At 44.2% G+C, this 22225-nt stretch overlaps 1 protein-coding gene across 5 annotated transcripts in view; it reads left to right on the plus strand.

Annotated features, from left to right (window-relative positions):
- LOC120989528 (protein mono-ADP-ribosyltransferase PARP14-like) overlaps window positions 1-22225 on the plus strand; it is a 245264-nt gene that overhangs the window by 117361 nt on the left and 105678 nt on the right. For 4 of the 5 annotated variants that reach the window (XM_040417684.1, XM_040417688.1, XM_040417686.1 and 1 more), the window contains one exon: window positions 4913-5073. The exons of the other annotated variant lie outside the window; for it this stretch is intronic. In XM_040417684.1, the coding sequence (XP_040273618.1) occupies window positions 4913-5073 (161 nt within the window). The remainder of the gene's footprint in view (window positions 1-4912; window positions 5074-22225) is intronic. 5 annotated transcript variants of the gene reach the window in all.

Consider the following 22225-nt stretch of genomic DNA (forward strand, 5'->3'; position numbering starts at 1 on the left):
AATGCCCCTTCTGGGAGAGAAGCCCCTGAATGAGTGGGTGACAGAACTGGAGAGCCTGGTATGGAAGGAGCTTTGGCTAGATGACGCCTACCAGGCACTCTGGTGGTATGTGATTCGGCACTCCCCCGGGATGGCTGAGCACGACAGACCCGAGGGTGAGAATTATGATGGCCCTGGCCTGTTGTTTGAGGCCTTCGCAGAATCGGAGTTCGGAGATGCTGGAGGGTCCCGGTTCTGGGATATCTATGACTACAGGGAGGCTATGCATGATTGGGCTACAGCGAGAGAGGTGAGGCAAGACCTGGCATCTCTAGTGACAAAGGAGTGGGAGCTGGAGCAGGACTACCAATACTTCTTCAGCTCAATTCGGTCCCAATATACACTGCCAGAGAGCTGGGTGGCAGTCCCAGACCTACAACCCTACAGCTGGGAAGACCCGACTGAAGTATCCCCTGCTTCAGTACCAGCTACAGAGGTAGGGGTCCTCATAGACTGGTCCTGTGAGGAACCACAACATACAGGTGGAGACGGGACCGAGGTCTCTCCACCGGGATGCTGGGCAGCTGGCCCAGACCCTCAACAGCAGCCGGAGTTGCCAGGTGTGGATGCAGGTGGTCCTTACTCGCAAATGTTGAGGGACCTCACAGACTGGTCCCGGGAGGACCCACAGATGGCAGGTGGAGATGGGACCGAGGTCTCTCTACCAGTCCTACAGGGATGCTGGATGGTCGGTCCAGATCTCCAGCCATCTCCGCAGGGATACCAGGAGGAGGAGGTAAGCGAGCCCTCCCCTTCCCAGGTACTTCCCAACCGAGTTCTGGGGGCAGGGGATGAGCCTGCGATATCCACTGATCTCTCTCCCCAACCACAGGGGGACAGCACCCCTAACTCCGATGGTGCAGTTGGGACCGCGGTCTCTGCACCATGCCTACCGGGATGCTGGACGGCCGGTTCAGATCCCCCACACACCCTGCAGGAATGCCAGGAGGAGGAGGTAAGCGATTCCTCCTCTCCACAGCCGATCTGCAACAAGGTCCTGGGGATAGGATTCCCTGACCACATCCCAGCGGAAGAGCTGGCATCTAGGCAGAGCGCAGTCGGCCTCTGCCCTCCTTTATCCTCTTCTCCAGAGGCTGACTTTCCACAGGCTACCCCAGTGGAAGCGCTGGCATCTGGGCAGAGCGCAGTCGGCCTCTGCCCACCAAGTACCTACAGCTCCAAGCTGGAGAACCACAAGGAAGCAAGGAGTAGCAGATGCCCACTCAACAGCTGGGGACATACAGAACAGAGCCAGGCCCCAAGATTCAACAGGTCCAGTATTGGGTTGTGGTTGGACTGCCAGACTAACTCAGGTACTGACCGTGAGGTCAGGTATCTGGTTAGTCTTCGCCACTGGGTTTTGGAGAGGCCTGTTTACCAGCCTCTTGCCTCAGGATTATGGCCCATACTAACTTTTAAACCCCTGAACCTATTCAAGTGAATTTTGGATAGGTTTGTCCCCAAGTTATACTGTTTAAATTGATGTAAGTTATATGTATGGACAATGTAAACTCACAAAGTTGTAACAATTTATAATAAGTGTAACTTGTCAGCTTGGGAGGAAAATGCTGGGTGTGTTTCTATTGTGCCATTGTCCCATTGTGTGTTTAAATGGTGATGTCTGTCCTGTTGTATCCACATGTGTATTGGCGATTTCTCTTTGTCCTGAGAGATAATTGGATTGCTCCTCGGTTGTCTCCAGGACAGAGAGGAGGAAACCATGATGCATTGTGGGGATATGTTGTATCTGTCCTGTGTCGCAGTCTCCCTTCTGGTCCTCTGGGGGCGTGAACGATTGGTTGCTGTACTTACATTGTATGTGTTGTAACATATTGTCACGGCTGAGGATGGGGGAAATCCTCAGCCGTGCGATGACGGAAGATGTCCAGTCGCTACTCGCCAGGAACACAGAATCAGGGAGCAGGTCACCTCCTGTTGCATCCCTAACGCTGACCCTGTCTCCTACCTGCATGGGCCGACCTTGATGGTAGGAGGACCCATGCGCAGGAACCTCGGATCCCTGACTTACCCTCCGACCGGTCCCTGGGCTAAGGAGCAGGGTAAGACAACCCACTCCTCCTAGGCACGGAGGAGCAGGAGTCTCACTGGCCAAGCAGCATGAAGAAGGGGGTACATAAACAGGACTATGGATAAGACAGGTGAACCAAACAGTTCCACACAAACCTGTCTCAGCCTTGCTGACTGGAACCCGTGCAAAGGAAAGGCTGTCCACACAGACAAAGGTAAACAGCACACACATGAAGACACACAGGGACCAGGACATCCATAGCTGCACAAAAACCAAAGACACAAGACATCAACAACACATCACGGTATTAGAAGTTATGACCGGAAGGGTGGCCCTTACAAGAAGATGGAAATCACAGGAGGCTGCAACAGCAAAGCATGACTGAAGCAACCACCTGAGCCATGCCAAAGTGAGAGGCTTTATAGGCCTAAGAGGCCACACCCAACGGTCAGACACACCCAGTGACATCACACACACTGGGAAGGGAGTTAACCCTTCCAGCACCACAGGAAAGGGAAAACACCAACTTAAAGGGAAAGTGTCCAACACAACAAAACACACTGTGGTTGTTGCTGCAGGCAATGACATGGGTGGCAACCGTGTCCTGGGAGACAGCCCCAAGGCCGGGACACTGCCACCACATGTACACAACGACAAACGTTGCCACGGGCAACCACAGTGCAGGAAAGGTGTCCGTGCACACCACACAATACATAGAGTGCACACAGACTAACAACAGTGCATACATACACGCACACAAACTCTAAAGGGACCGCACACATACCTGTAGTCCGTGGCAACCGCACTTGAGGCATATAACATCAAGCCTCAAGCTGCGGTTGAAACAACAACCCAAACCGCGGGCAACTGTATGCGGCTCCCAAGGAGTCACGGCCAAAACCGTGGCCGTGACACATATTGATTGGTTGTATTTCAAAACCCTGTGGGCAGTACTATGTTTTTGGTTTGTGAATAAAAGAGGCTGTACGTGAAGTACAGTCAGTTCCTGTTTTAACCCTCAAAGTGAAGTGTCGTCTCATTCTTGGGGGGAGGATTTATGGTATGCTGTTCCAGTTTGACTGCTAGGATCGTAAACCTATTCGTATGGTTTCCTATTCCACTGTCTACAGCATTCAAATATTTGAAGAGGATTTATCTGCTTCTTCGGTTCGGTGATGGTGGTGTCTGCCAGAGTGCTTGGAGACCTCAGGAAAACGCTAGGCGCATCCGTCAACGGAGGTACTCAGTCGGGGTGCCAGGTGATCCGTTACAGTCAGCATGGCACATTTTGACTTGACAAGATTTGCCCACTCTTCTTTTCAAAAACACTCCAAATCTGTCAGATTGCGAGGGCATCTCCTGTGCACAGCCCTCTTCAGATCACCCCACAGATTTTCAGTCGGATTCAGGTCTGGGCTCTGGCTGGGCCATTCCAAAACTTTAATCTTCTTCTGGTGAAGCCATTCCTTTGTTGATTGGATGTATGCTTTGGGTCGTTGTCATGCTAAAAGATGAAGTTCCTCTTCATGTTCAGCTTTCTAGCAGAAGCCTGAAGGTTTTGTGCCAATATTGACGTGTATTTGGAACTGTTCATAATTCCCTCTAGCTTAACTAAGGTCCCAGTTCCAGCTGAAGAAAAACAGCCCCAAAGCATGATGTTGCCACCACCATGCTTTACTGTGGGTGTGGTGTTCTTTTGGTGATGTGCAGTGTTGTTTTTGGGCCAAACATATATTTTGGAATTATGGCCAAAAAGTTCAACCTTGGTTTCATCAGACCATAACAACTTTTCCCACATGCTTTTGGGAGACTTCAGATGTGTTTTTGCAAAATGTAGCCTGGCTTGGATGTTTTTCTTCGTAAGAAAAGGCTTTCGTCTTGCCACTCTACCCCATAGCCCAGACATATGAAGAATACGGGAGATTGTTGTCACATGTACCACACGGCCAGTACTTGCCAGATATTCCTGCAGCTCCTTTAATGTTGCTGTAGGCCTCTTGGTAGCCTCCCAGACCAGTTTTCTTCTCGTCTTTTCATCAATTTTGGAGGGACGTCCAGTTCTTGGTAATGTCACTGTTGTGCCATATTTTCTCCACTTCACTGTGTTCCATATCTAATGCCTTGGAAATTCTTTTGTACCCTTCTGACTGATACCTTTTAACAATGAGATCCCTCTGATGCCTTGGAATCTCTCTGTGGACCATGGCTTTTGCTGTGGGATGCGACTAAGAAAATTTCAGGAAAGACCAACTAGAGCAGCTGAACTTTATTTGGGGTTAATCAGAGGCACTTTAAATGATGGCAGGTGTATGCTGACTCCTATTTAACATGATTTTGAATGTGATTGCTTAATTCTGAGCACAGCTACATCCCCAGTTATAAGAGGGTGTGCACACTTTTGCAACCACATTATTATTTTTTATTTTTTTTCTTCCCTCCACCTAAAAGATTTCAGTTTGTTTTTCAATTGAGTTGTACAGTTTATAGGTCAAATTAAAGGTGGAAAAAGTTCTGAAATGATTTATCTTTTTTACATCACAGAAACCTAACATTTTAACAGGAGCTTGTAGACTTTTTATATCCACTGTATATTGTACATGTGCATGGTGACCAGATTACATTACTGCTGTACACATTCCTGGTAGTGTTCATCATATACCTAAATCCTGTTTGTGTGAGCCCTAGGACCTCAAATAATATAAGATACAAATTTACTATGCTGTGCCCTATGTTAGATATGCCACATGCTTTCACCGTGCAATTTATTTATGCATCTTTATAAAGATCTTCCCTAATTGATGGAGTACACATTTTAAACATATGACACATATGAATATCCAACAGATGCTAATGATGGAGCAAGTGGAGAGACACTACCTGAAGAAAACTTGGATATACAACAGGCCATCATTCAGTCTCTTTCCCTAAATGCAACTTCAAGCAACAGTTCCGCCAATCCATGCCTTCATGTCATTGTGAAATATGGAAATCTTGAACAACAGAAGGTAAAGTAAGCCAGATAGTTCCTACTTTATAAAAGGGTTCTCTGGGACAATAACATTGATGTGCTTCCAAGCTGCAGTACCATATATACTCATTTGTATAGATAGTATGAATACAGACAGATATACTATGAGAGATACTCGAACACAATTGCTACTATCTCAATGACTGTGTTCATTGCATCTACAGGTGAAACTCGAAAAATTAGAATATCGTGCAAAAGTCCATTTATTTCAGTAATGCAACTTTAAAAGGAATTGCATTAATGCAGCTTAAAATTATAATTTTGTGAAAAGGTTTAATATTCTAGGCTCAAAGTGTCACACTCTAGTCAGCTAATTAATCCATACCCCCTGAGGAAAGGGTACCTCAAAATTGTGACTCTGGGTTTTCATAAGCTGTAAGCCATAATCAATCAAAATATAACAAATAAAGGCTTAAAATATCTCGCTTTGCATGTAATGAGTCTCTCTCATATGTTAGTTTCACCTTTTAAGTTGCATTACTGAAATAAATGAACTTTTTCGAGTTTCACCTGTATGTAACATAGTAACATAGTTTATGAGGCTGAAAAAAGACATCTGTCCATCTCGTTCATATGTCTATTTTATTATGTGCTGTTTTCCTCTACACTTATTGCCTTATTACCCGTCCATTGCATCCTCTCCATATGAGTCCCTCTGTTCTTACCACACCCATGCACAGCTCACATGCATTATTCACCTTTTTGAATCAACTTAACGTATAAAATCATGTCCCAGCATGCAGCACAAAAAGCACAAATCTCCTCATTATGCAGTATCGTCCCACAGCCTAAATTAATGGCGCTGCCCCTCTGCTACGTCAACTAATTCATTCAAGCCACACACCTGGAATCTTCAATCCGTCTGTCTGAAATCTCGCGCAGGCACAGTACCGCCTACTGCCTGCACCTGTGCGATCCAACCGCTCCTAGGCGCGTGTTTAAAGATGGCGCCCGCTCCTGCCCGCTGCGGGCGCCATAGCCGTGGGTGGCCGCCTGCTTCTTCTAACAGACACCCGCGGCTAATGTCGGCATCCGTCAGTAATGCTGATCGCGGACATTTAGCCCCTTAGATGCCGTGGTCAATCCTGACTACGGCCTCTGAGTGCGCTGAAAACCGAAAGCTTTCGGTTGTGCTCTGGCTCCCCCGTGTGGTGAGCTGGAGCGTGTATGCAGCAGTCCCTGTCTTTATGAATGACAGGAGGCTGCTGCGGCCCTTGCCTGTAATAGCGCTCCATAGGAAAGTAGTGAAATAATCATAGATTCCAATGCAAGTGGAATCTATGATAATAGCAATCTAATGATTGCATGTTATAGTTCCCTATGGGATAAATAAAAAAAAACATAAAAATTCAAATCACCCCCCTTTTCCCAAAATAAAAATAAAAGAACTAAAAAAAATACACATCATGGGTATCGCAATGTGTGAAAATGCCCATAGTATAAATGTATAAAATCTATTCCCATACAGCAAACAGAAAAACAGAGAAAAGCGTCCAAATGGCTGATTCGCCGTTTTATGGTCGCTTCATTTTCTACAAAAAAAATTAATAAAAAGTGATCAGAAAGTCATACACACCCCAGAATGGTATCGATGAAAAGTTCAGATCGCCCCGCAAAAAATGAGCCCCTATACAGCTCTGTTCACATAATTACAAAAAAGTTCTCATGGATCTCTCTGCTTGACACTGTAGAACACCATCTCCTACTCAGCATGCTCCAATCCATTGGTCTTAATGTCACTGCCTTCTCCTAGATTTCTTCCTATCTCTCTGGCTGCTCTTTCAGTGTTGCATTTGCTGACTCTACTTCTCCTCTTCTTTTTTTCTTTTTTTTTTTATATATTGTTTTACCATATAGTCAGTATAACATGGGACAATTGTTACAATTCAAAAGTCTGTTACTGACAATGAGATCAAGTATAAACGAACGGCTATAATGAGGAGCACAAAGAAGACTTTAGTAAAAGAACAAACCAAACCAAAGCAGTGGGCATGGGTGTGCATAGACAGGCCATCATAAAAGTAGTTGGTGATACAGTGATCCAGATTTTATTCCATTAATGGAAAAAGTGGATGGAGCCCGGTGTGTGTCTCAAGAGAAGTGTCTGTACACTTTCCAGGGGGTCCAAGTTGAAAGAAAACGCGGTTCCCAATGGGAAATTTCCTCGAGTCCATAGAATTGATCAACTTTGTTGAGAAAAGCCAGCATGTAGGTATCGGAAACCGTGCGGCAGCAAGCAAAAAATAAAAAAGTGATGCTCTATAGGCACCCACCCCCTCAATGCCAAAAGCCAAAAAAGCTAACTCAGGAGAGCATTTGAAAGAGGTATGGCAAATCTGGTTATTCAGTCGGACAATTTTTGACCACCACTCTCTCAATTTTTGGCATGACTATCAGACGTGGAAGAATGTGCCCTTTTCACTAGGGCAACACCAACAGACATCTGACATGTTGTAAGCAAACAAGGAAATCTTATCTGGAGTCCTATACCAGCGCATCAAGACTTTATACCCCTTTTTTTTTCAATGCAGATGCATCTAGAAAGTCTATGGGATGTGGTAAATAACTTTCGAATGTCAGAAGGAGAGAAATTCCTCTTCAAATCTTTTCCCCACAAACTTATGATTGCCGGCCTGACATCAGAGGAAGGGGCCTTAAGCATCTTAATGATCCTGGATATGACCTTGGAGGGGAACATAGAGCATCCTATCAGTTTCTCAAACCAGGAGGTCAAAGTGTGGTGTTGTGTATTCCTAAGGATAAGGAGTGATTCTGTCTTGATAGAGTGCAGAAGAAGGACATTAGGAATGGGTGTATTAAGCTTATGCTGGATAGTAAGGTCAGAGCCAATACAACCATCTTGGTCAAGCAAATCAGATATAGGTAACATAGATGATCTCAGAGAGATCCGAACCCGAGATCGGGAAATGTTTTTTACAGTATAAATCAATTTCTGAAGTTATTTTGCGAAGTCTCACGAGACTTTGCGAAGTAATAACTAAGGCTCATCGGAGCCAATACATTTTAATACTGTACAGATCGCTTAAAATTTTTTATCCAAAATTAGCACCAATCAAACAGTGACCTCATCCCACAGAAAATGAGCTTCTACATAAGCCAGTTGTCTAAAAAATTAAAATAAATATGGCTTTCAGAAAACGGAGACACAAAAACATGATTTTTTTTTTCAAACATGCTTTTATTGAATAAAATTAAGTTAAAAAATGCACATATTAGGTATCGTCATGTCCGTAATGACCTGCTCTTAAAAAATAGCATGTGATCCAACTCATCTGTTGAATGCCGTAAAAAAAAATATATATTTTTTTTAATCACGTTACATCACAAAAAGTGTAATACCAAGCAATCAAAAATTCATATGTGCCCCAAAATGGTACCAATCAAACCATCATCTCCAGCAAAAAAATTTGATCCTACCTAAGACAATCGCCCAAAAAAAAAAAAAAAAAATGGAAACACAAACATTATTTTCCCTGGCGCTTCCACAACGGCACTCTCAGGAGGCTGTCCCTGCCTCCCCAGGACAGGAAACAATGTAGAAGCTCAAGTTTAAAAGGCCCCTGCTTCAGTTGTTGTTTCCTGTCCTCAGGTTCGCGTGGAAGCCACTCCTGCGGTGTCAGAAGTTCAAGTTATCTTGCACGGCCTATTATTATTGCCCCATCCTGGGAGGGTTGGTGCAGAGGACGGGTATAGAAGGGGCCTGGAGCCTCTATCCCCACTCCTTAGGCATAAGCCCTTCAGTGAAGGCAGCCCATCTCACGGCGGGGAACGATGCGCAAACAAGCCGGAGCTCTCTAGGGCCGAGAGTTCCATTTGCCAGGCCTCTGTGCGTCACTTCCACGAGTGCATGACGTCAGAGGCCTGGCGGATATCAGGGGAGATGTCGGCAGGAAGGAGCGCTGCAGTCCCAGCGTCTTCCTGACACGTGCAGCATGTCATCTCCACTGGTGGCACAACTTAATTATCCCCCCACTGGTGTGGTGCTGGTCCCAAGTTAGAGTTATGGCCACTAGCCCTGATTTATATTACCTTGTAGGGCAGGGAGACCAGCACCATTAAATCCTCTGGAGGAGAATCTGGCCGAAAAATTCCTGCTGTCAAAGGCTAAAAAGGCGCTCTGTCCCAGATGTACGGACAAAGTGGTGACCGAAGAGTCTCCTTCCTTCCTAGAATCTATAAGAAATATGAGGAAGAAGTAAAGACGGTGATAGACGCAAGACTACCAACATGTTCCCCCCAACAATCCACCTCTCAAAGATCACAGACGTCGGAATTCCAAGTTGAACCTGACTTTGATGATGGGGAAATATTCTCAGATGTAGGTTCTGAGTCCTCTGATGATGATTCGGGGAAGCCCTTCTGTACCACTGAGGACACAGAAAAATGATTGAGACCGATAAGAGCCACTATGAAAATTGAGGACGTTAAAGAGCCCCAGTCTATTCAAGATAGAATGTTCTAGGGACTGGGTGAAAAAAGAAGATGAAATATCCTTTTGCGGATTGAGACTCATCTTTGTGGGATAAGGCTCCCAAGATAGATGCCCCTGTTGCCTTCATATCAAACAAGACTTCGCTGCCTTGAAGATATGGGCATTTTAAAAGACCCTTGGACATAAATGTGAGGGTCTTCTCAAACGGGCATGGGAAACAAACGTGGCTATGTTAAGGCCGAGTATAGCGGCAAGCTGCACCTCCAGATCATTGTCAGTCTGGTTAACCCAGTTAGAGGAACACCTGGCAGCCGGCACCCCCAGAGAGGCGATTTTGGCCTCCATTCCTATTCTGAAACAGGCCTCAAAATGTTTGTCTGATGCCTCGGCAGATCTGGTAAAGCTCTCAGGTAGATCCTCTGCCCTTTCAAATGCCACGCGGAGGTCTTAGTCTGGGGACGCCTGTTCTAAGAGTCGTCTATGCTCTATCCCCTGTGAAGGGGATAAGCTTTTTGGCTCTGTCCTGGATGATATCCTGGATAAGGCATCAGACAAGAAAAAAAGTTTCCTATCAGATTCAAAATTTTATCAACAGGGACGGTCCTTTCGTAACCAAAGGAGTCCCGAAAGAGAGATCGGGAAAGTGGCAGCCCTCCAGAGCAGCGGTCCCCAACCGCCGGGCCGCGGCCCAGTACCGGGCCGCGGAGGATTGTTAGCCAGGCCGCGGCGATCAGGGCAGTCTTTAACTCTGTACTAATGAAGCGCTTCCATTATGGAAGCGCTTCATTAGTACAGAAGAGTGATTTGTGTCCGAAAACACACAATAGGGTACCTCTTTGGCGCACAGGAACGACCACAGTTTCAGGTTTTTGGGTAAAGATACTATTTATTGTTCAGTTGACAACGCGTTTCGGAGTTTATAACTCCTTTTTCAAGTCTAAAGTGAAACAGCAAAGTAATAACAAGGGGGAAAAAAATGCCGAAGGTAAAGGAAATAGCAAAAAATCCACAGTAAAGGCCCCCACACAGTTGGTGGGACGATATATATATATAGAAAAATACATATATATATGCGCATAAAATTCAGTTATGTTGAATAAATCAATTGATTAAAATTACAGCATATAAAAATATATAAATATCTAAAAAGATATATATATGTATAAAAAGTATATTACACGTTGTATTTTATACATTCTGGATGGTTGCTGGGTCTAGTGCTAACCCAAACATGAACGCGAAAAAAGTTTATAACCACTTCTATTCTCAGGGGCTTGATGTACTCTAATCTGTCCAAATTGGACGCTGTTTGAGTAAAGTGTATACACACATATATATATATATATATATATACATACATATATACACATATATATATATATATATATATATATACATATACACACACACACACGTGCACACATGTATATACGCACAATGATGGTGTGAGGGATGTATAGTGTTAGACCATGATATACAGTGTACATTGGTAATATACTGATGTAGTGGGACTTGGTGCTTATGTGGTGTGATATGGCGGCATAAAATGGAGTCTGATGGATAGATGTCGGTATTATTAGAATAGTGATGTTGGTTGGTTATAGTTGATCCTTTTATTTTTATTGGGGAACAGGAGGGAAGTATAAGGTTTACCTTGGGGGCGCCAACAGCAAGGGGCAACAGGCAGAAGGTGGCCGGGTGGCTACAGGAGGAGGAAGGAAAAGATAAATGATTAAATGGATGATAATGGCATAATTGAATGAAAGGCCCAATGTCTGAATGGATAAGGATGCAGAGGTAAATGACAATGAAGCTCTGCAGAGCTAATGGACGGCTTATTAAATGATAAAACTAATGAGTAAAAAGGCCCAATATCTAATATTTAATTGCAACTATATAAGGAGAGTTGAAGAAAAGCTGCAGGGGAAGGTGACAATGAAGTTCTATAGGGCTATTGTATGGCTTACCTGGGAAATCCTTCTGATGTGTGCTGCTGCTGTATCTGGCGTCGCTCACCATGTGTCTGGGAGCGCGCGCTTCTAAAGGTTAAAGGGGCGGGGACTGAGTCAGTGACGTCACGGGGGAAGCCTCTCTGGGCGGCGCTGTTCGGCTGGTGCGCTGGAGGCCGGGGAGATCCTTCTGCTGCAGTGTTGTTGTGCCGAACGAGCGCTCAGGCTGGTGCTCCGGGGGTAGCGCAAGTTGGACACGGCAGATCAAAGGGGGTGGATCAGGCTGATGTGCTGATATCGTAGTGGCGATGTGTGTGTATGTTTTGAAAGCTGGTGCAGCGCAGCTGGTTGTAGGGGAGGGGGGTGGGCTGGGGAAATGAGGTGAGACTGGATGACAGATGGAAGGAGAAAATGGGATGGGTAGATGGACTAGTGTAAATATAATGAATGAAGAATGGATGTAAATATAAATAAAATTGAATATGAAATAAATTAATAAATATAAAGATAAACTTGAATAAAGATGAAAAAGAAAAGGAAAGAAAAAGAAAAAAGAAATGATTGAATGAATATACATAAAATTGGATATGTATAAACATATATATACATACATGATATAAATGCAGATACAGTTGTAAATAAAATAAATACAAACATATATATATATACACACATACATACATATACACATACACACATAAAAATAGAAAAATAGAAAATATAAAAATAAATGAAAATAGTAATATTAAATATAAATATAAATAATAAATAAAAAATAAATAATGAATAAATGTAAAAATAAAAATAAAAATAAAAGATGATTGAGTGAATGAATAAATGAGTGAATAAAAGGAATAGAAGAGTCAGGTAAACCTTTGTTGTTTTGATGGCGGAAAAAGCAGTGGGCCTGGTGGCTGGGGAAAAAAAGCTGGGAGATGGTGGTTTTGGGGCGACTAATGATGCGGCTGGGGGGGGGAAAGGTAGAAGGGTGGCCAAGGGGATGATGGTGGATGTGGGGGATAGAGGGCTGGGGGATGGGGGTTTGGGGCAACTACTGATACAGCGGGGGGGGGGGGGTGGAAAAGTGACCAAGGGGATGATGGTGAATGTGGGGGAGTGAGGTGAATGGGGGTGAGTGAGAATGGATAAGAGTTGGGATGTGAAGTGGTGTGTGGACGCGTATGGGGGAGGGGGGAAAAAAGGGACAGGGTGATGGTGAAATTGGCGCCTGGTGGGGCTGATGAGGAATAACTGCGTAAATTGGGAGATTAGAAGCAGTTGGTCTCTAAAGATTCATTTAGACCATACATATGGTTCGATGGTTTGGAGTTTGAAAATCCAATACATTTCTTTTCTCCTCAGTTTTTGGTAACGGTTCCCATCGGTAGCTGGGATTGCTTCAATGGGTAGCAAGGTGAGTTCCCCTGGGTCTTTATTGTGTACCTGAAAGAAGTGCCTGGAAACTCTGTGTTTGAGGAAGCCGTTTGTGATGTTCCAGCGATGTTTGTTCATCCTCTCTTTTAGGGTGAGGGTGGTGCGGCCAATGTATTGCAGTCCACACGTGCACTCCAATAGATAGATGACAAATGTTGAAGAGCAATTCAAAAAGTGTTTTATTTCGAAGTTTTCTCCTGTTACATTACTGGAGAACTTCGTAATTCTGGTTGAAATGTTGAGGCAGCACTTACATCTGCCATGTCCGCATTTGTAACTGCCAAGCACCTTGGGAAATAGGCTCAAAATAGGAGGGGGGTCTTTCTTTAGAGAGTGCAAACGGCTGGGGGCAATAAGGTTCTAAATTGTTTGTGCTCTTCTGAACGTTATATGTGGCTCCGGTTGTATGTGTTTTATTAGGAACGGATCTGCTTGTAATATCTGCCAATATTTCTTAAATATGTTTCTCAGAATATTATGATTGGTGTTGAATGTGGTTATGAAGGAGGTTTTATTTTCATTTATTTTTATATTTTATATTTTTAGATTTTTATGTGTGTATGTGTATATGTATGTATGTGTGTGTATATATATATATATATATATGTTTGTATTTATTTTATTTACAACTGTATCTGCGTTCATATCATGTATGTGTATATATATGTTTATACATATCCAATTTTATGTATATTCATTCAATCATTTCTTTTTTCTTTTTCTTTTTCTTTTTCTTTCCTTTTCTTTTTCATCTTTATTAAAGTTTATCTTTTTTATTTATTAATTTATTTCATATTCAATTTTATTTATATTTACATCCATTCTTCATTCATTATATTTACACTAGTCCATCTACCCATCCCATTTTCTCCTTCCATCTGTCATCCAGTCTCACCTCATTTCCCCAGCCCACCCCCCTCCCCTACAACCAGCTGCGCTGCACCAGCTTTCAAAACATACACACACATCGCCACTACGATATCAGCACATCAGCCTGATCCACCCCCTTTGATCTGCCGTGTCCAACTTGCGCTACCCCCGGAGCACCAGCCTGAGCGCTCGTTCGGCACAACAACACTGCAGCAGGAGGATCTCCCCGGCCTCCAGCGCACCAGCCGAACAGCGCCGCCCAGAGAGGCTTCCCCCGTGACGTCACTGACTCAGTCCCCGCCCCTTTAACCTTTAGAAGCGCGCGCTCCCAGACACATTGTGAGCGACGCCAGATACAGCAGCAGCACACATCAGAAGGATTTCCCAGGTAAGCCATACAATAGCCCTATAGAACTTCATTGTCACCTTCCCCTGCAGCTTTTCTTCAACTCTCCTTATATAGTTGCAATTAAATATTAGATATTGGGCCTTTTTACTCATTAGTTTTATCATTTAATAAGCCGTCCATTAGCTCTGCAGAGCTTCATTGTCATTTACCTCTGCATCCTTATCCATTCAGACATTGGGCCTTTCATTCAATTATGCCATTATCATCCATTTAATCATTTATCTTTTCCTTCCTCCTCCTGTAGCCACCCGGCCACCTTCTGCCTGTTGCCCCTTGCTGTTGGCGCCCCCAAGGTAAACCTTATACTTCCCTCCTGTTCCCCAATAAAAATAAAAGGATCAACTATAACCAACCAACATCACTATTCTAATAATACCGACATCTATCCATCAGACTCCATTTTATGCCGCCATATCACACCACATAAGCACCACGTCCCACTACATCAGTATATTACCAATGTAGAGTAATGAGCGAGCACTCATACACTTGGCAACCAAATTGACATGTGCAGAAAATATTTATTATATCCCCATAAAATACAAGTAATAAATATTTTCTGCACATGTCAATTTGGTTGCCAAGTGTATGAGTGCTCGCTCATTACTCTATTACTACATTTGCCTTTAAGAGAGGGTGGGGTGATTCCCTCTATATGAGCTTGCAGCAACATACCTTAACTACTTGCTAGTGAGCCACCACAACCTACCACTATATTACCAATGTACACTGTATATCATGGTCTAACACTATACATCCCTCACACCATCATTGTGCGTATATACATGTGTGCACGTGTGTGTGTGTGTGTGTGTATATGTATATATATATATATATATATGTATGTATATATATATATGTGTGTATACACTTTACTCAAACAGCGTCCAATTTGGACAGATTAGAGTACATCAAGCCCCTGAGAATAGAAGTGGTTATAAACTTTTTTCGCGTTCATGTTTGGGTTAGCACTAGACCCAGCAACCATCCAGAATGTATAAAATACAACGTGTAATATACTTTTTATACATATATATATCTTTTTAGATATTTATATATTTTTATATGCTGTAATTTTAATCAATTGATTTATTCAACATAACTGAATTTTATGCGCATATATATATGTATTTTTCTATATATATATATATATCGTCCCACCAACTGTGTGGGGGCCTTTACTGTGGATTTTTTGCTATTTCCTTTACCTTCGGCATTTTTTTCCCCCTTTTTATTTCTTTGCTGTTTCACTTTAGACTTGAAAAAGGAGTTATAAACTCCGAAACGCGTTGTCAACTGAACAATAAATAGTATCTTTACCCAAAAACCTGAAACTGTGGTCGTTCCTGTGCACCAAAGAGGTACCCTATTGTGTGTTTTCGGACACAAATCACTCTTCTCAACCCTAACAATCCCTAGGAGTTTTTGGCAACTCCATCCAAAGGGACTGAACGGGTACCGGCAGCACGGACCTCCCTCACCCTCCCAACCTATTGTGTGTCTAAACCTGTTGTGCGCTTACACCTGCACAACACCCAAAGGTGAGCACATTTTATTCATCACGTTATCTGCGTATCATCGCTTACCACCCTATGAGCGCCTCTCCCTTTTCTCTTTTGCCATAATTGCTCATTAGTACAGAAGGACCAGGGAGCGGTGAAGGATCTGTACTCCCCGCTTCCTGGTCCTCGGCTCGGCTATCGGCTGTGCATGGCTGCGCACAGTGTGAGATCTCTCTGTGACCTCACGCTGTGCGCCGCTATACACAGCCAGCCGACAGCAGAATGAAGAGGATCGCGATGGTGACCAGGAGCAGGAGAGGTAAGTGTTTTTTTTATTTTATTTTATTTGCACTGTGGGCTGATGGCTGACCTGGGGGACATGGGGCTGACATGAGGGACATGGGGCTGACATAAAGGGGCTAATGGGGGGGTAACGGCTGACATGAGGGGCTAATCATGGCTGACATGAGGGGCTAATGGGGGGCTTATGGCTGACATGAGGGGCTAATGGGGGGCTTATGGCTGACATGAGGGGCTAATGGCTGACATGAGGGGCTAATGGGGGGCTTATGGCTGACATGAGGGGCTAATGGGGGGCTTATGGCTGACATGAGGGGCTAATGGGGGGCTTATGGCTGACATGAAGGGCTAATGGGGAGCTTATGGCTGACATGAGGGGCTAATGGGGGGCTTATGGCTGACATGAGGGGCTAATGGGGGGCTTATGGCTGACATGAGGGGCTAATGGGGGGCTTATGGCTGACATGAGGGGCTAATGGGGGGCTTATGGCTGACATGAGGGGCTAATGGGGGGCTTATGGCTGACATGAGGGGCTAATGGGGGGCTTATGGGTGACATGAGGGGCTAATGGGGGCTTATGGGTGACATGAGGGGCTAATGGGGGATTATGGCTGACATGAGGGGCTAATGGGGGGCTTATGGCTGACATGAGGGGCTAATGGGGGGCTTATGGGTGACATGAGGGGCTAATGGGGGGCTTATGGGTGACATGAGGGGCTAATGGGGGCTTATGGGTGACATGAGGGGCTAATGGGGGGCTTATGGCTGACATGAGGGGCTAATGGGGGCTTATGGCTGACATGAGGGGCTAATGGGGGGCTTATGGCTGACATGAGGGGCTAATGGGGGGCTTATGGCTGACATGAGGGGCTAATGGGGGCTTATGGCTGACATAAGGGGCTAATGGGGGGCTTATGGCTGACATGAGGGGCTAATGGGGGATTATGGCTGACATGAGGGGCTAATGGGGGGCTTATGGCTGACATGAGGGGCTAATGGGGGCTTATGGCTGACATGAGGGGCTAATAGGGGGCTTATGGCTGACATGAGGGGCTAATGGGGAGCTTATGGCTGACATTGGGGGGCTTATGGCTGATATTGGGGGGGTTTATGGCTGACATTGGGGGGGTTTATGGCTGACATTGGGGGCTGATAGATGGCTAAAGGTTTGGGGGTTGATCTGAGCCATTGGGGGTCTGATCTGAGGTCTGATTGCTGGTCTGACCTGAGGTGTAATGAAAAATATTTTTTTCTTATTGTTCTCCTCTAAAACTAGGTGCATCTTATAGGGCGAAAAATACGGTACAGTGCAGCAGAGACCAGTGCAGCAGAGACCAGTGCAGCAGAGACCATAGTCAGTTTATATAGTCATTATATAGTGTTATATATTTTAATATGCACCTTGTGTTTTGTTATGCGCGTGAATCAGTCAGCCCCGCCCACCTCCTAAGCCCCACCCCAGAACCCCCGCCCCCTTCCCCCCCCCCCACCCGGTCCCTGGGAAAATTGTCTTGCATTAAAATGGTCCTTGGTGCAAAAAAAGTTGGGGACCACTGCTCTAGAGGGAAGGGAAGAGGATTCCTATTCACCCCAGAAACCTCTGCAAAACCCTCACAATGACGCCAGGTCTCAGGTAGGAGGCAGACTAACAAGAATTGTCTCGGCCTGGGAAAATATTTATTTCTACCTTTCTCTGGATAATAGGCATTATAAGAGAATTATTTCATGCTCAACAAACCATTACTTCAGAAGGAAAAACAGCAGGCTCTAGAATCCAAGATATGCTCTCTCCTACAAAAACAGGTCTTAATCCCAGTTCCAAGATATCAGGAGGGAACGGGGTTTTATTCTCCCATCTTTCTCATCCAAAAACCAAACAAATCCTTCAGATTAATAATAAACCTAAAAAAGTTGAACAAAAACATATCTTACAAGAAATTCAAAATGGAAACGATAAAATCGACAGTAAATCTCTTGACCTGCGATTGCTACATGGTAACTATGGATCTTTCCGACACATACTACCATGTTCCCATACACAGACAGTATCAAAAATATCTCAGGATTGCATTTTTTTGAAGGGGAGAAAATATCACTTCCAGTTTCAGGCCCTTCTCGGGTTGTCGTCAGCCCCCAGGGTCTTTTCAAAAATGATGGCTGAAGTAACCGGCTCTTTTCATCTCCAGGGAATACTAATCGTTCCATATTTGGATGACTTTCTGGTGGCAGCTCCATTCCTCCAAGATCTCCAAGCTCATTTACAGGTTGTGAAAGAAAAATTACTGGAACTAGGCTGGTTAATAAACGAAGAGAAGTCAGGACTAGTTCCCAGTCAACAAAAGGTATTTTTGGGAGTCATGCTAGATTCCCACAATCTTATGTCCTTCCTCCTGCAAGAAAAGCAAACCCCTCTCTCTCAAAAGGTGGCACTATTCTGCGAGTCCAGAATAGTGCCATAAGAGATATCATGACGCTGTTAGGCCATTTAACTTCCGCAATCCCTGCAGTCAAGTGGGCCTAGCATCATACAAGAATGCTACAGATGTTCCTCCTAAAGTTCTAGGATGTAAAGCAGGAGACTTTAGACAAAAGAATAAAAATTCCTCTAAGTGTAAAACAATCTCTCCTTTGGTGGAGAATAAAGAAAAAATCTTCAAAGAGGTGTGTTCTGGCGACTTACAAATCAAATAGTTATTACAACCGACGCCAGTGGTCGAGGTTGGGGAGGCCACACCCAAGATCAAGCAGTACAGGGTGTTTCGAGTCAAAAGATGGCAGAAGCATCTTCGAATCAAAAAGAACTCATAGTGGTATACAAAGTACTACTTTATCTACAGTCAACCATAAGATTTCAACATGTAAAAATTCTGTCGGACAACACCACTACCATGGCTTATTTAAATCGGCAAGGGGGTACAAGGGGTACAAGAAAGGCACTACAAGATCTTTCAAGAATAATTTTTTGCTGGGCTGAAAAGAATATAAAGACCCTGACAGCAGTTCATCTAAGAGGCAAGGAAAACACAGTAGCAGACTATCTCAGCAGGAAAAGTCTGAAAGAAGGAGAGTGGTCGCTAGACCCAGAAATGTTCAAACAAATATCAGAAAAGTGGGAAACGCCGATCATAGACCTTGTTGCGGATCGAAAAAACAGACAGGTCGAGAAATTCAGTTCCCTCTCCGTTTGTGATCAGCTTCTGATAATAGACGCTCTGTTTTTCCCATGGCCAAAGGGTCTTCTTTACGCTTTCCCGCCTCTCAGTCTAATTCCGAGGGTATTGATGAAGGCAATGGAGGACAAGGTGCAATTGATACTGATCGCCCCCTTCTGGCCGAAAAGGTCCTGGTTTCCTCTCCTGTTTGATCTGGCGGGGGGGGGGGGGGGGTATTCTGGTCCCTTCCATCCTATACAGGTCTACTGCGTCAGGGCTCAGTGTTCCATCCAAGTGTATACCAGTTGCGTAAATTAAAGAAAAAATATAGTAACGGATGCTGCAGATGATGGGCACGTAGTAATTAAATTAAAGTTAGTAAGGAAGAGAAGTGAACGTGCTCCTAAATTTACCTTTATTTATATATTATGGGTAACAAGAGAAACCTGATAATAACCAAGATGTGAAAAAGTGGCACTCGCCTAACAATAAAAATATGGAACAGATAGATTAACAGGGATGGTGCAGGTATTTAAAGGTATCTTTGGGGTGATAGAGGTTGGGAGGCTGGGTAGATAAAAAAATCTATCCCTATCCAACCCTAACGATAATCTCTGCCCAGGGATGCCCCCTGATGGTGGAGGCACCCTGTCCCCATGCCTAGACCCTGAAAACCACCCTGTTAAGACCCTACATAGAAGTACATACCCGATGTATATACTACATAAGAAAACATATTTAAATATACAGATGACCTGGGATATAACGACCCCGACGCGTTTCATTCAGCACCTGGCACACCGATATTCGGAGGAGCTATTGTAGCTAGTTATGTACGCCTGCGCTCGAAATTTAAGCGCAGGTGCCACCAGTAACTTCCGGACGCCAGAGGGAGAACTTCCGGCCAATGGAGCGCATAGATGAAGCGCAAACGCGTGACTTCCGGTATTCGGAATGTACGCGTGGAACGCAAAGCTCCGACTGGGGAGAAAAAGAAGCGCAAAGGTCAGAAATGAGGGCCAATGGGAGTATATACTATATGCCCCCAGAAGATACTTATAATTGACCCCGGAAGTATTTTTGTATGTATTTAGTGGTCATATGGTTGGTGTGTATGGTTGAAAGGGAAGAGAAACAAATAGGGGATAAACAGATAAAGGCGAAAGTGAGGGGTACCTCACACAGTGGTGGAGTATCACCAGTCACTAACAGACAGATAAGGGGACCCAGGTAAAGAGGGTCACCATAAATATTTCAGGTGCTTCTCGCACCCAAATGGACCAGATGGGGACAATGATATTATTACTTGAGGCAGAGCCTATGGGGCAGGAGGAACCGTTCAAATAAAACACGTACAAGTCAATCTCTCATTGAGACCGCCCGGTGACTGGGATCGGAAGCGATATATCCATTCAGTTTCCTTCTGGAGAATCTTCCGATCCCAGTCACCTTTCTCGGAGGCAATGGAACAACCTCAAGTGCTTAAAAAATGATGGAATTCAGGTTACCCCCATGATGTTGATTAACGTGATTAGCAATGGAGGTATCTACACATTTAATAATGTCATTAGTATGTTCGCATACTCTCCGTCTGAATTGTCTAAAAGTCTTCCCGATATAGTCCTTGGGGCAGGAGCATTGGCATATGTAGACGACTCCATTAGTCTTGCAATTAATAAAATCTCTAATAGTATGAATATAGTTACTGAACAGGTTACAGTTTTTGATGTTGGTATGAACTTGCAAGTGCCACATCTGAAGACTCCTATTGGTCTTCTATCGAAAGGAAACGTAGACAATTTAATAAGGACTTCAGGGATAAGAAGGCATATAATTTTGAGAATAAAACAGTCACTCATTCAGAATCAGAGGTTTCATCATCAGAAGTAGAACTCTCCGATTCGGAACCCTCAGGGCCATATAAGAATGCAAATTATAATAAGAGTGGATATAATCCATCCACTCGCAGACCCGGACGTAGGTGGCAAAAATTGGGGGAGACAGCGAGGGAATGTTGGTCGAGCTGGCAGGGGGGTCGCTTCATGCGTTTCCGACTCCCCCCCCACCCCACCCCGCCCCTTCTTCATCTTCCTCGTTTGCCTCTTCCCATCAGCCTCAGATCCCTTTTTTATCTAATAACCAAAATCCTTATCAGTTGAGAGACCACACGAAGGGTGGGGACAATCGCCCCTAACTGACAGTCTCATAATTATCAATCTTTCCTCTCGTATATTGACTAACATTGAGATGAGTGTATTACAGAGAGGTCTCTCCTTTGTACCTACGACTAAATGTAATGTTTTCACATGGATTAAAGATCTTAATCTCTTTTGTAGGCTACTTAAGTAGCACAAGTTCTACTTGAACACCAATAAACAAACATGTACTGAACTAGGAATTAACCTAGATGATTTCCCTGATCTACAGATCCTGATGGACCTATGGGAGGAGGGTTCGAAAGAACCAGGTGAGGGTCCATTTACCAATCTACGTCCAACTAGCACTAGATTACCACCTCCGATGAACTTGGAACACATAGACTTTTTTTTACAGTTGGTAGGTGCCGCATTGGAGCAGCTTAACAGTAATAAATCAACACATCATAACTTGTCTCAATGTGAATCAGAAGCCCTTAGAAGTCTCTAAACTGACAACAGAATCGTAATAAAATCGTCTGACAAAGGTGTTAATTTGGGAAAAAATAAATAATAAACGAACCAGCACCTCCACAATAAGTGAATATAAGAACGCAGGTGCACGCTACCTTGGCTAAAACACACTTGGATACGTAGAACTACAGGTAACAGCACTCTGCTAGTCAATTGCGCAAAGATATAAGCAAACACTAAAAGAATAAATGCTTGGGGGTCATACTTACTGCAAATGCAGCTAGAAGCTTTTTGCGAATATAATTGATCAAAAATATTTCGGGCCCATCTACCGGTCGTCAAGGTCGCTTCTAATCAGATGGGTCCTACTCTGACATGCCTCTCCTGGGCTTACAGCCTACAATCTGGGCAAAGTAGTACCAAGCTGCATCCTACACATGCCTCTCCCAG

Source organism: Bufo bufo, chromosome 2 (genome assembly GCF_905171765.1).
Source record: "Bufo bufo chromosome 2, aBufBuf1.1, whole genome shotgun sequence".
Lineage (NCBI taxonomy): Eukaryota > Metazoa > Chordata > Amphibia > Anura > Bufonidae > Bufo > Bufo bufo.